The 12,956-nt window shown below is 34.9% G+C and overlaps 1 protein-coding gene and 1 long non-coding RNA gene across 7 annotated transcripts; both read left to right on the top strand.

Moving 5' to 3' along the window:
• Positions 1–2,688: 2,688 nt before the first annotated feature.
• LOC145165993 (uncharacterized) lies at positions 2,689–6,389 on the top strand. Of its 6 annotated transcripts, none has more exons than XR_013740297.1 (7): positions 2,689–3,616; positions 3,768–3,895; positions 4,389–4,476; positions 4,869–5,177; positions 5,446–5,494; positions 5,599–5,742; positions 6,088–6,389. It is a non-coding gene; the product is annotated as an uncharacterized LOC145165993 (long non-coding RNA). The 6 variants fall into 6 exon arrangements; XR_013740299.1 differs by having other exon boundaries at positions 4,389–4,992; positions 5,091–5,177; XR_013740300.1 differs by having other exon boundaries at positions 4,389–4,992; positions 5,086–5,177.
• A 3,848-nt stretch (positions 6,390–10,237) lies between these two features.
• Positions 10,238–12,718, top strand: LOC145162397 (3-oxoacyl-[acyl-carrier-protein] reductase 4-like). The gene is made up of 10 exons (XM_079081552.1): positions 10,238–10,522; positions 11,020–11,225; positions 11,316–11,396; positions 11,484–11,529; positions 11,599–11,693; positions 11,766–11,798; positions 11,956–12,090; positions 12,174–12,267; positions 12,335–12,417; positions 12,517–12,718. Exons 1-10 carry the CDS (start codon positions 10,366–10,368, stop codon positions 12,547–12,549), a joined length of 963 nt encoding a protein of 320 aa, XP_078937678.1. The 5' UTR covers positions 10,238–10,365; the 3' UTR covers positions 12,550–12,718.
• The last annotated feature ends 238 nt before the right edge of the window (positions 12,719–12,956 follow it).

Here is a 12,956-nt window from a genome sequence, read left to right as displayed (position 1 = left end):
CATGAGGTGTGTACGGCCGTACACTCCTTGATGATCATTGTTTGGACGTTTTCTAAGGCTCATAACTAGTAAGTAACAAGCATAGAAAGGGTACTTACGATATAGAAGCTTTTAGGGGTGTTTGGAGCCCAAGAACTTAGTAGGTGTTCTTGGTGAAACTGAAGAACACTTGAAGATCTACTAAAAATAAGTGATTTCATGGATGAAATCAATGATCTTTACTAGATGGAGTAAGGAATCAACAAATCAAAGGAATAAACACTTACCACTTGAAGATCTAGTTGAAAAATCGGATGATAGTTGAGAGAGAATGAGTTCTTGGCTAAGAGGGTGAAAAGGGCTGAATGAAGGCCAAGCCTTTCATTTATAGACTAGAGTGTACGACCAGAGGGGGGTGTATGGCCGTACACCCAAGTGTACAGTCGTACACTCCTCATGATGGAGTGTTTGGCCATTTTGGGAAGTGGTGAACTTGTGGTACCCAAATCTAAACCCTAACTTTGAAGATACTAGGTTTAGAACACTCAAATTGACTCTAAGCAATGCTAGAAGGTAGCAGAAACGAGTCTGACTTTGATTGATTTGAATAACTGTACAAGATAGAAATTTCGGGTTGTCATTGAGGGCGAGCATGTGTAGCGGGATTGGTGATCGAGAAGGTTGAGCAGCTGCTTAGGAAATCTGGGACGATCCGTGTGGAAAGTATGGGTAGATGTGGCAGGTAGTATGGGCCCGTACTACTAAAAGAGAGGACCCATACTCGAAACAGGGAGAATACCAGAGGTTCTAAGTAGCGGATTGAGAAGAGAACATGGTTTGAGTACCATGATTCGTAGCAGATTGAGAAGAGAGATAACATGGTTTGAGTACCATGATTCGTAGCAGATTGAGAGGAGATCACATGGTTTGAGTACCATGATTAGTAGCAGATTGAGAGGAGATCACATGGTTCGGGTACCATGATTTGTGGTGGTTAGTGCTTCTGGTTTTATCAGTTATCCCGTTGTGATTGATTAGACTGAGATCATATGTGATAGAGTGTGGGGCTAGAGGGCCATGTCGAGCGAGTTTTAATGGAGCATTCCTGGAGAGAGAATTGAGTTAGTTTTGAGAGTTTTTCATTGGTGAGATGCCAGTTGGAGTCGCAAGACACAGGGATGAGTAGAGATGAGACTCTATGGAGAATTGCGGCCTGAGTTGAGCAATCGGCCGATAGTTGAGATGTCACTTTCTGTGACAAGAGTGGCGCTGCTCCCGTTTCCTGGGAGAAGCAAAACGAGATATTGAGCTTCCGGTTTCAGAGTTTGAGGTAAACCCTGTGGGGTAGTATAGGGATGCAACCTTTTCACTAGAGTATTTGGGCCGTATGTTGCAAGCGAGGTATTCCTTATACCACGAGAGAGCTATTAGTGGAGACTGAGATGAGGACAAAGAGATGCCTTAGTCGAGTCAGGCATGCTTTTAGCAGCGGTTTCAAGTGATCAAGAGGAGTATACTAGGGAGGTGGCTCTCGTTGTCTACGTTGTGTACCGACTGTTAGAGTAAGGTCTCTTGCTTCCATGATGATTTCTGCGATAGGAGGCTGGTCGAGGAATCAGAGACGAGGTGCGTGATAGTGCATTATTTCCAGATGGAGCCTCAAGACTAATCCAGAACAGTTGGGGTATCCGGCGGTGTGTCGGTCTGAGGCTTCGAGATGACTAGAGGCAGTCACGTCGAGGGGATTCAGAGATTTTTGTCTGAGTTACGGGATATTTGGAGTTACTTGGTTTCCGTCGGAAAGATCATTAATGTGATTACGTGGTACGTTCCAAGAGTCAAGTGTGATGCACCTGGTGAAACAGTCTATGGAGTGGATTGTTGGTATGCCAATTGGTGATGGTTCGAACCCTGAGTGGGGGAGAACTGGGTATTCTATTGAGAAGATCAACAATCCGTTCAAGTACGGTTAGAAAACTGGTTATGGAGATCTGCGGTGCAGACACATGAGACCTGGGTTATTGGTGGATGAGGCGAGGTGCAAGGCGGGATGATGTATGTGTATGTGCTTAAGAAAGGATGAGTGAATCCATGGCAGGTGGCCGTTGGTCAGAGAATTTATTGTGGCCAGAGATTTTTCGGGTTTGCAAACGTTGAGTTCGAGGCGGTTGGGTCGCTGAGTTCAGGGTGCAATTGCTGAGATTTGTGGGTATCAATATAGATTGTGATCTATACTCCAGGAGGGGCAGCAGTTGATTTGTCAACCAATTTCAGGGTCAGTATGAGTAGTTTCATATGGGTGGTGATCAGTAGAGGATTGAGCTTCGGATTTTTCGGTTCTTATCATTATTAGTTGTTTGTGCATGTTTAATGAAGGAATCAAACTTGTAAAGGATAAAAATCCAAATGCTTTTGTTCTTCATTTATCAATTACTATTTGATCAAATTGTAAATGGTGTATACTTATTTTGTTTCAAAGCAAATACGACAATCAATTTATAATCATATTAATTTTAGGTTCCTTACGGAACAGTACTGTCCTTTCATTTTTTATTTATTCTTTTTATTTTTTCTTTCTGTTAGACGACACGGTATGGGTCTCAACGAGAAACGATGTTGCTGAGGTGGAAGGGGGAAACGCGGTCATAATGGGGGAACACCGCCCCCCCCCCCCCCCTTACTCGTTGCTTCTCGTCGTGTTACAACTCGTGCTCGTCACCACCGGGTGAAACGGGGCGTTTCTTCTCCAATTCTTCTGTGTTTCTTCTTTAATTTTGCCTCACAACAGCGTTGTGAGTTAGGAACACCACCCTGAAATTTGCCTCACAATTCAACGGCGTTGTTTTTTGTTACCCGTACCATATAGCCTTATTCAAAAGACTTGAACAAATGGGTTTCACCGACTTCTGTGTCTTCCACCGCCTTTCCTTTCCAATGGGATGCTTACACAATTGCTTCCACCGTCTTCTCTCGGTCTACTATCATAACAATCGGCGGGAAAAGTCCATTATCTCCCCCAAAAGAAGATTTCCATTACACGCGTTTTCCTCTTTTCATTCACAGTCGTCAACAAACCTCCATCGATTTCACTGTAAATCGGAAGAGGCGGCAACGAACAACCGCTTTCCACTGTCGCTTTTTCCACCTCCTGTTCCACTTCAGGAGGTCGACGTATTCGTCACCCGGTGATGTTCTTCTGAGTTCGAAGATGAAGGGTGGGTTTTAGGGTTGCAAAGACTCGCCACCATCTGCACACTTGCCACCATCAACAAGTCTTCCACCTTCTTCTTCGATTTCAGCCACCACAATCTCCGGTGACACCGCCTCCACCACAGTACCTACCTGACCAGGGTACTGTTCATGGGTTACTCTTACTCTACCATGGTCACCGCTCAAATATCTGGATGGTCCTTTTTTGTTCGACAACTATTTCGCACCGACATTCACCACGTCATCTTCTTCTACAATATGAAACAAGTCAATTCATCGGTGGTTTCATTCTCTCTCAAATTCATCTCCCAAATCAATTTCATCTTTCTAAGTTGACGACGAACTCAGGTCAGGAATCTTGCTCCCGACGACCCTTCACCAACTCTCTTTCCCAAAGTCATTCTCTTAATTGAAAGCTTTGCTAATGGTTTGTGTTTATGGTTGTACTCCTGAAATCTGATAATTGTGTTTGTGATTCGAAATTCAGAAATTTGAATCGAATGCATTTTTACTTAAAATTGTATCCTTGCTAATCTTTGTAATGATTCCTTTTTGTTTTGGTTATATCTTCAATTCAGGCTCTCTATTTCTGTGTTCCATTTCGTGAGCTTCTTGGATACTATGGAAATGATGAAATTCTAGGAGGATTTGGAGATAATCTAAGATGTTTACTATTATGGATGAAGTTGTGGCCGCAACCCACCAGGTATTCGATGAAATGCCTAGGTCGCTTCTTCAGTAACTTTGATTTATTCTGTCTAGAGTATCTCAAATACGTGGTGACCAACGGTCATTTCATATCTTCCGTCAGATGTGTGGTGGGGCTCCATGTGCTCTTAAAGTTTCTTTCTGTTTGATTTTTATTCTGTCATTGAAAAGGGAAAAATATTCAGTTTTTGTTAAACAGGCGATAGAGTGTAAGTTTCCGAATCAGAGTGGGTGTTTGAAAATCAACGGTCTTGATGATGCCATTACTTTGAAAAGCTAATGGTGACTTTAGAATTTAGGGTATTTAAACCTCATGGCTGATACTATTTATTAAATGAGAAATTATTATTTGTAACAAACATTTGAATAAGAAGCGTTTGATATTGTTGGAGTTTTCCTTGAGGATCTAGAGCATGCTTTTGAATTGTTGGTTGCAATCTTATGGCTCGAGAATAGTTCATTTATAATCCTGGTGGTTTTTGTATTTGAAGCTGGTAGGAGTGTTGCTAAGTTAGTGAAGTGCAATGTGAATGTCCTGCTGGTGGTTTTATCTGGAAATCATATGAAGCTCACAATCTTGTAAGTGTCAAATACGCAAATATATGCATACATAGTTTTATAATACATATGACAAATATGTTAGTGATTAGGGTTTAAGCCCAAGCCCTTTAGGTTAAAACCTTACTTCTGACTACAACTCGTAGCCGCCGCCCCCCACCTTCGGTGACCTTTTCTAATAGTCGTCAGAGGTGCCGTCATTATGTTCTTATTTTTTTGTTTCTTCTCTTTTCCACCTAAATAATAAAACAACCATATGGCACCACACCAGAGCCCTTTCATCGGCTTCTTCTACTGCCTCGTCTACTTCTGCCTCCTCATCACTAACAAAATAAACTCTTTTATTTGTTTTATTATGAAATATATAGGAAGCTATATTTCATGAATCTCACAATCCATGTTTCCCATGGTAGGAACTGAAAGCTGGGAACAACAGAAAAAATCAGGAAAAAATATGAGAAAAGATAGATAGTGGGTGGGTAAAAACATGAAGGCCTTTTTTTGATTGGAATCTGACTTAAAAGCTTTAGAACCTGGGTAAAAACACTAGGCATGTTTACAGTATTGTGATTTTGACTTTTTTTATGCTTTTACATATTGAATTGTTAACAACTTTTGGCATCATCTAAGATTAGGGTATCAAGTAATATGTGGATATGGGAGCCTTCGGGTATTTGGTTGTGATAAGTGGAAAGAAGCCTAATTATTTCACCACTGTTAAGGTATAACTAATAGTTACCCCACCATGACAACGTTTCTATATTTTTACATATATGTCGCATTGTTGATGCGTGTAATGTGCAGTTTGGATTTTTTTTATATGAATTCAATGATGGTGATAGTAAACTTTTTTGTTTACTTTTACAAGAAAAGTAAAGTAAAAAAGAATAGATTTCATGAAATCTTGAATTTTTAAATAAAGTAAAATACCATTTATGCCCTTTAGTCTAATAAACAATCTATTTAAATTCCCAACCATCAATTGTCCAGGTTTTTTTAGATCAACTTATCACATTGAAGTGTGAAAGGGAAATATTGGGTAAGTAATCAAAATAGTGGATGTCCAAGTCAGTCCTTTGTTTTTTTTTTCTCATTTTTTTTAATTATTAAGAAAATTTCATTTTTTTCATCTTGGTTTCATAGTTTGTTTGGGCTGGGCTAGCGTAGCGGGAGTGTTTACCAACTGAAGTGGGGAGGAGGATCGGAAATGTTAAGAAATTGATTGGTTGGAATTGTGTACCTCTGTCTAAATTCAGCTTTGGTGATGTTTATGATATATTTTATAAGGTATGATATCTTTTGTCATTGAAAAATTGTTGTTGATCTTTCTATTTGGCAAAAGCATTGAGGTTTTGTAAATTGTAGCAACTTAGATAATTTCAACTTCAAGTCTTTATATATATAAAAAAATCCTCAGATGAAATTTTTTTCAGATCCCAATGGAAACCGGGTAATAGATTAACCTGCTGTATGCGTTATTCTTTTTACATGCCGGGACATATCCTATTCCTTAGATAGATTCCGTTCCTTCCAAAATCATTACACGAACCAAATGCTCTCTAATGATTCTACATAATTACGAAAAGTGCTTATGTTTGATTATATCTTAAAGGCTCTTATTTCTGAATCCAGTAGCTTTGTGAAACATTGGGTAGAGATACTGCAAATGGAAGGGGAGTAGCTTTTACTACACAATAGTCGACAAGGGTACTCTCCAATGGCATCAAACACAACCCCCTTTGATGTTGGATCGACACAGACAATGAAATGGATCTTTGTTATCTGAGGTTGCTATCATCCATCACCACTTGCTATTTAACAAAAAAAACTCCTAACCCATGCGTAGGGTCCTTTTCTAGTTTAAATTATATAAATGGATAAGACTTTTTTGCTTTTGGATTAAATAAAATCAAATTTAATATTTGATTTTTCTACGTGTATTAGTTATTCAACTCTTTCTCCTTTTAAGATTCCGTTTTTTTTTTTTTTTTTTTTTTTTTTGCATATTGCAAAACCAACGTGTCTGCCCTTTTTTAATTTATTTTCATAAACAAAGAGCATAGATTACAATAAATAGTGCATAGAGCTGAGTACTTTATTATTATTATTTTTTTTCCATAAACAACTTATTGTTGCTAATTTCTCAACATGTAGATTATGTGATTAAATAGAAAATGTTTTTGAGGTCTAGACTTTATGTCTAAATTATTATTTAGCAAGCTTAAATTTCTTACGTCTTTTTTTTTGAGTAAACTTTCCATGAACGAATTCACTCTCCATAACTACATGATCTTTAGGCACTTTAAGCACCCATTTACCATAGCCTTGCATCACAAAGTATGTTTCCATTAATAAATGAGGTACTCGAAGTTCAACCTTGTTAGGGACATGAGGCATGTTAAACAATATTCGATTCCAATTCTTCATTTTTTACTAAAAAGTGTTAACTGCAATTATGGTCAATGTGGCTTTGGTTAAGGTCTAAAAGGGATTGCATAACTTCACTATATTTAAATGATTGCATACCTTAACATCTACACTTCTGCATATGTGTTTCTATGAATAGTCTTTTTGTAGATTTATTCAGCTCCAATGAAATCTATTAGCTTCTATGAATAGTCTTTTTGTAGATTTATTCAGCTCCAATGAAATCTATTAGCAAGCAAAACAATAAGATTACAGTAACAAATTTTGATTTGTATACATACAAACAAAGGGTTCCATCCTTACAAAAATGTGGTTTAGTGGTTAACTAAAATGGAAATTAGTAGATCATAGATGAAAACACAATGAAATAGAAACATATTTTGAAACATTATTCACTCAGACATTTCATTTCATCAGACAATTAATCTACAAACTTAAAAGGAAAAATTTTCATTTTGGGTTTTAATGGGCTTTTTATGACAAGATGAGTTAGTTTTTAAGGTTTGAGAGTGCCTATTTTCTATTAAGTGTTTAACATCAAGAAACTATGTTATGGCATTTTAAAGGATATTATTGTTATTTCATTCAATGTTTGTTTGCTTTGTATAGATTTCAAATATAAGTTATAAAAAGATGGAGTATATGTGTTCTGTGGCATAATAACTTTGAAATGTTCTGTCTTTGTCTTTGTTCGTTGAAGGGTGAAATTGAGTAGAATAAGCAATTGATGAGAATGAAATATGAATTAACAGGGTAGGAAAGATGTTGAAGTATATGACCTATGTTGTTCTCTTTAAACCACTGAAGAAACAACCACTTAAGAAATATAACGAAAAATAATAAACACTTGGTGTGCATGTGATCCATGTCCTGAAACAAAGGGTAAAGAAATATGAGGAAAAACAACAAACACCTGGTATGCATTATAACCAACGAAATAGGAAGAACGCAATCTTATTCCATACAAATAATATCAACATTTAGATACAGAAGAAACCATTTAGAGGGGGGAAACGCATACACATATGAGAAACAAAAACAGGAGGCGGACGTTACTAACCTAAAAGTTTCATCTGGCAAACCTGAAGGCATTTTAAGACTTTGTAGATTCAAGAAATCAAATATCCATTCCTTGAACATGTCATATTTGAAATCGATGTCATTTTTGATCGGGTATATAGTTAAAAACGAATTTGGAAGAAAAACCATATAAGAAAAACCATATGCAAAAAACAACCCGAATTAAAGAAACCAAACATCCGTGGCCTTCATCCACACATGCATTGTCTTCATCCTCAATTCATCGCCTTGATTTAGGGTTTTGAGTTGTGGACGTGAGGATAACGATTGAGAGATAAAGTGTTCTACGGTGTGATTTCAAAAGAGGTGAAGGCAAATTCAAAATTCAAAAGGCTGAATCTCACTATATTTAAGAGATGAGTAGCATGGAACGCACAAATCAAATGATAAAGGATCTTTGTTGGTGATTTATTGATGATTTATTGATGATTTATCATTGATTTTATGGGATTGATGCGATGATTGAGGAGGCGATATGGTGGATTTGAAAAGGGATTGCCGAGATTTTTGGGGAGCATATTCAACGTTGATCGATAGACACAGAAAGATTCGAATTTTGAAATGGGATTAGGTTTTTGGTAAATTGGGGAGATATTAAGTGAACCATTTTAGAGTGAGGAAGCTGAGAAATCGGAAGAGAGAGATATATGGGTTGAGCGGGAAAAGAATAGAATCGTTTCACCAAAAACCGACACGTGGCAAAAAGGTTATTTAGAATAAAGACACCTGGCATGTATAGGAGTCTTTTATTAAGTAGGAAGATTGAGTATTAAAAGTATAAACATATCGCTATCACGATTCACGACTACAAAATTGATATTACTGTAAATAATGTAAATATGTTTTTATTACAAGTAATAAAAAATCAAGTATATTATTATTTTGAATTAAAAATAAGATACAATACAGTCAATATATTTGATGATAAAAATGTGTTGCTAATTCTTATCATTTGCATTCAATGTTTCTAAATAATACAATTGTAAAAAAGCAAACTATTTCTTTAAGACAATTTAAGAGAAGCACCACAAAGAAGAAAATTACAAAATTGATATTACTGTAATTAATGTAAATATGTTTTTATTACAAGTAATAAAAAATCAAGTATATTATTATTTTGAATTAAAAATAAGATACAATACAGTCAATATATTTGATGATAAAAATGTGTTGCTAATTCTTATCATTTGCATTCAATGTTTCTAAATAATACAATTGTAAAAAGCAAACTATTTCTTTAGGACAATTTAAGAGAAGCACCACGAAGAAGAAAATTACAAAATTGATATTACTGTAATTAATGTAAATATGTTTTTATTACAAGTAATAAAAAATCAAGTATATTATTATTTTGAATTAAAAATAAGATACAATACAGTCAATATATTTGATGATAAAAATGTGTTGCTAATTCTTATCATTTGCATTCAATGTTTCTAACTAATATAATTGTAAAAAGCAACCTATTTCTTTAAGACAATTTAAGAGAAGCACCACGAAGAAGAAAATTACAAAATTGATATTACTGTAATTAATGTAAATATGTTTTTATTACAAGTAATAAAAAATCAAGTATATTATTATTTTGAATTAAAAATAAGATACAATACAGTCAATATATTTGATGATAAAAATGTGTTGCTAATTCTTATCATTTGCATTCAATGTTTCTAAATAATACAATTGTAAAAAGCAAACTATTTCTTTAGGACAATTTAAGAGAAGCACCACAAAGAAGAAAATTACAAAATTGATATTACTGTAATTAATGTAAATATGTTTTTATTACAAGTAATAAAAAATCAAGTATATTATTATTTTGAATTAAAAATAAGATACAATACAGTCAATATATTTGATGATAAAAATGTGTTGCTAATTCTTATCATTTGCATTCAATGTTTCTAACTAATATAATTGTAAAAAGCAACCTATTTCTTTAAGACAATTTAAGAGAAGCACCACGAAGAAGAAAATTACAAAATTGATATTACTGTAATTAATGTAAATATGTTTTTATTACAAGTAATAAAAAATCAAGTATATTATTATTTTGAATTAAAAATAAGATACAATACAGTCAATATATTTGATGATAAAAATGTATTGCTAATTCTTATCATTTGCATTCAATGTTTCTAACTAATATAATTGTAAAAAGCAACCTATTTCTTTAAGACAATTTAAGAGAAGCACCACAAAGAAGAAAATGGAAGAAATTGAAGGGGAGAATTTAAGAGAAAAAAGAAAAAAAAAAAAAAAAAAGACGAAGTCATACTCACCACTCTCCACCAACACCAAAAACCCCTCATATAGAACCAGAGAGGCAGAGCTTTTATTTATTCAACTTCATCCATCTCTCTCTCTCTCTCTCTCTCCCTCTCTCTCAGTTTCTGTATTTCCATGGCTGCATCTGCTTCTTTCAAATTCAGTGGAATGTCTGGAACCACAAGCCGTGATCACAGAGTTTCTTTTCCCGCCAACAATGTATTTTCAGTTCAGTTTCAGCGTAGCTTCAATTACTTGAAATGCCTATCTAGATCGTCATTTGTTTCATCTGGTATGACTTTCTTCTAATTTTCATTTGATTATCAATCACCCCCTTGTGAATGTAAAATCTGAAATTCGGGACAGGAACAGGATGCATTATTATTGATTTGAGGTTTTAACGGATTTTGACAAATTATTGTTATTCTGTATGATGAGATGGATGAAATCAATATTGTTTTTCAGTCCAGTCTTTTTGAGGGCCTGTTTTTGTTACACCTCATCAATCCGTGTTAGCTAAGTTAATTACATTTTGTGTTTCTTGTTAGAGAGTAGTATGTTAGTTGGCATGTATATATGTTTCTTATTCTCCTGTATCGTATAATTTTTTCAATCAATGAAATGAGAATCCTCTCTTTCAATATTTCTTCATTTAATTCGTATCATCATAACAGTTTCTGGGTAAGTTAGACGACTGTTTTGCCCATCTTTTATACGATATGAATATGATTTGATATCTTAACTTGCACAATTCATACATACAGTATATAATAGTTATTGGAGTTGCAGGTGTAAAATCAAAATCTGAGGTGGTGACTATCGAAGAGGAAGCAAAAGACATTATAGAAGCAGAAGCTGAAGCTCCTGTTGTTATTGTTACCGGAGCGTCTAGAGGTATCGGGAAAGCGGTTGCCCTAGCTTTAGGCAAAGCTGGTTGTAAGGTTTTGGTTAATTATGCAAGATCGTCTAATGAAGCAGAACAAGTTTGTAAACAGGTGAATCAATAGCTTAATTTCTCTTCTAATAAATTGTAATCGCATATAAATATATAATGGAAGTTCATGACTATTTCCTTTCTGATCCAGATCGAGGAAGCAGGTGGTCAGGCACTTACATTTAAAGGAGATGTTTCAAAAGAATCAGATGTTGCATCTATGATCAAAACCGTGACCCATAATTCATTCTTCACCACTTAATTAATTCTTTGTCTAGAAAGAAGATTTAGAATTTTGTTGACATTATAATTATTACAGGCAGTTGATGCGTGGGGGACTGTTGATGTATTGGTCAACAATGCAGGTTACAAAATTCTATCTCCAATCTCTCCCTAAACTAATTCAATCTCAATCAGTGCAATGATACATACAGGGATTATAAAGGATGGTTTGTTGATGAGGATGAAGACATCTCAATGGCAGGAAGTTATTGATTTGAATCTCACTGGTGTATTCCTATGTACACAGGTATATGATTTTTGATTAATGATTATTCTCAAATATTTTTTTTTAATTAAATCTTTATATATTTGATTTCAGGCTGCTGCCAAGATTATGATGAAGAAGAAAAAGGTAGCCCCACTCCCATGTAGATCTAGTGTATTTAGTATGTGTATATATATATATATATATATATATATATATATATATATATATATATATATATATATATATATATATATATATATATATATATATATATATATATGCTAAAATGATTTGAATTCAGGGAAGAATAATCAATATAACATCTGTTGTTGGTCTGACTGGCAATGTTGGGCAAGCCAACTACAGTGCTGCAAAAGCTGGAGTAATCGGGTTTACCAAAACTGTGGCAAAGGAATACTCAAACAGGGGCATAAATGTCAGTTTCTAATCTGGATCTTTTTACCACTCAAATCTCAAATCTGTACTTAATCAATTTCTTATTTATAGTAAATATTACAGGTGAATGCGGTTGCCCCTGGATTTATTTCAACGGATATAATTGCTAATCTTGGGGAAGACATCAAGAAAAAGCTCTTGAAGACAATCCCCTTGGGTGAGATTTTCTATTTCTTGCCGTTTTCTTTGTTTTTGTTATTTTTAATAATTTGATATACATGCAGGAAGGTATGGGCAACCTGAAGAAGTTGCTGGGCTTGTAGAATTTTTGGCTCTCAATCCAACAGCTGCTTACATGACTGGACAGGTACCCACCTCTTCTTACAAAACCTAACTAGATTAAGTACGTTCCCATGCCCCTGAAACCTCAAAGTAAACATAGAGAATTATGAACGCTGTTTTGCAGGTGATTACCATTGATGGAGGAATGGTGATGTAAGAGCAATCGGAAAACCAATCATATGTTTGAACTAAAGAAAGAAAAATTCAATCATGTTTATGTTTAATTTAAAAATGTCATTTTATGTGTTTATGGTGTCTTGAAAGCAAGATTTCCTATCCTAAAATAAATGACCCTTTAACCATTTTTAATGGCAATAAAATGTGATGATTATGTGTTTTGCGGTATATAATTATAGATAGGGGTGTTTAAAACCAGATATCCAAAATTTCGGAGAGTGGATTTTGATATCCGAATCCGTATCCGAAAATTCGGATACAGATTCGGATATCCGAAATTCAACTCTTTTATTTGTTTGTTTTTAAAAATTCCGTTCAGCCACGTATACTCTCATCTTACATAAGGTCATCCATAATGCATCGAACTCCAAAGAGTTCAACGGATTG

Source organism: Lactuca virosa, chromosome 3, assembly GCF_052849685.1.
Source record: "Lactuca virosa cultivar CGN04683 chromosome 3, Lactuca_virosa_CGN04683_v6, whole genome shotgun sequence".
NCBI lineage: Eukaryota > Viridiplantae > Streptophyta > Magnoliopsida > Asterales > Asteraceae > Lactuca > Lactuca virosa.
This window is presented reverse-complemented; position numbering and strand designations above follow the sequence as displayed.

Bases quoted from the DNA above. Each gene is read 5' to 3' on its own strand.
- LOC145162397 (XM_079081552.1), top strand. From the start codon at position 10,366: ATGGCTGCATCTGCTTCTTTCAAATTCAGTGGAATGTCTGGAACCACA. The intron at 11,530-11,598 runs GTTACAAAATTC...TGATACATACAG, and splicing joins TGTATTGGTCAACAATGCAG to GGATTATAAAGGATGGTTTG. The intron at 12,268-12,334 runs GTGAGATTTTCT...ATATACATGCAG, and splicing joins CTTGAAGACAATCCCCTTGG to GAAGGTATGGGCAACCTGAA.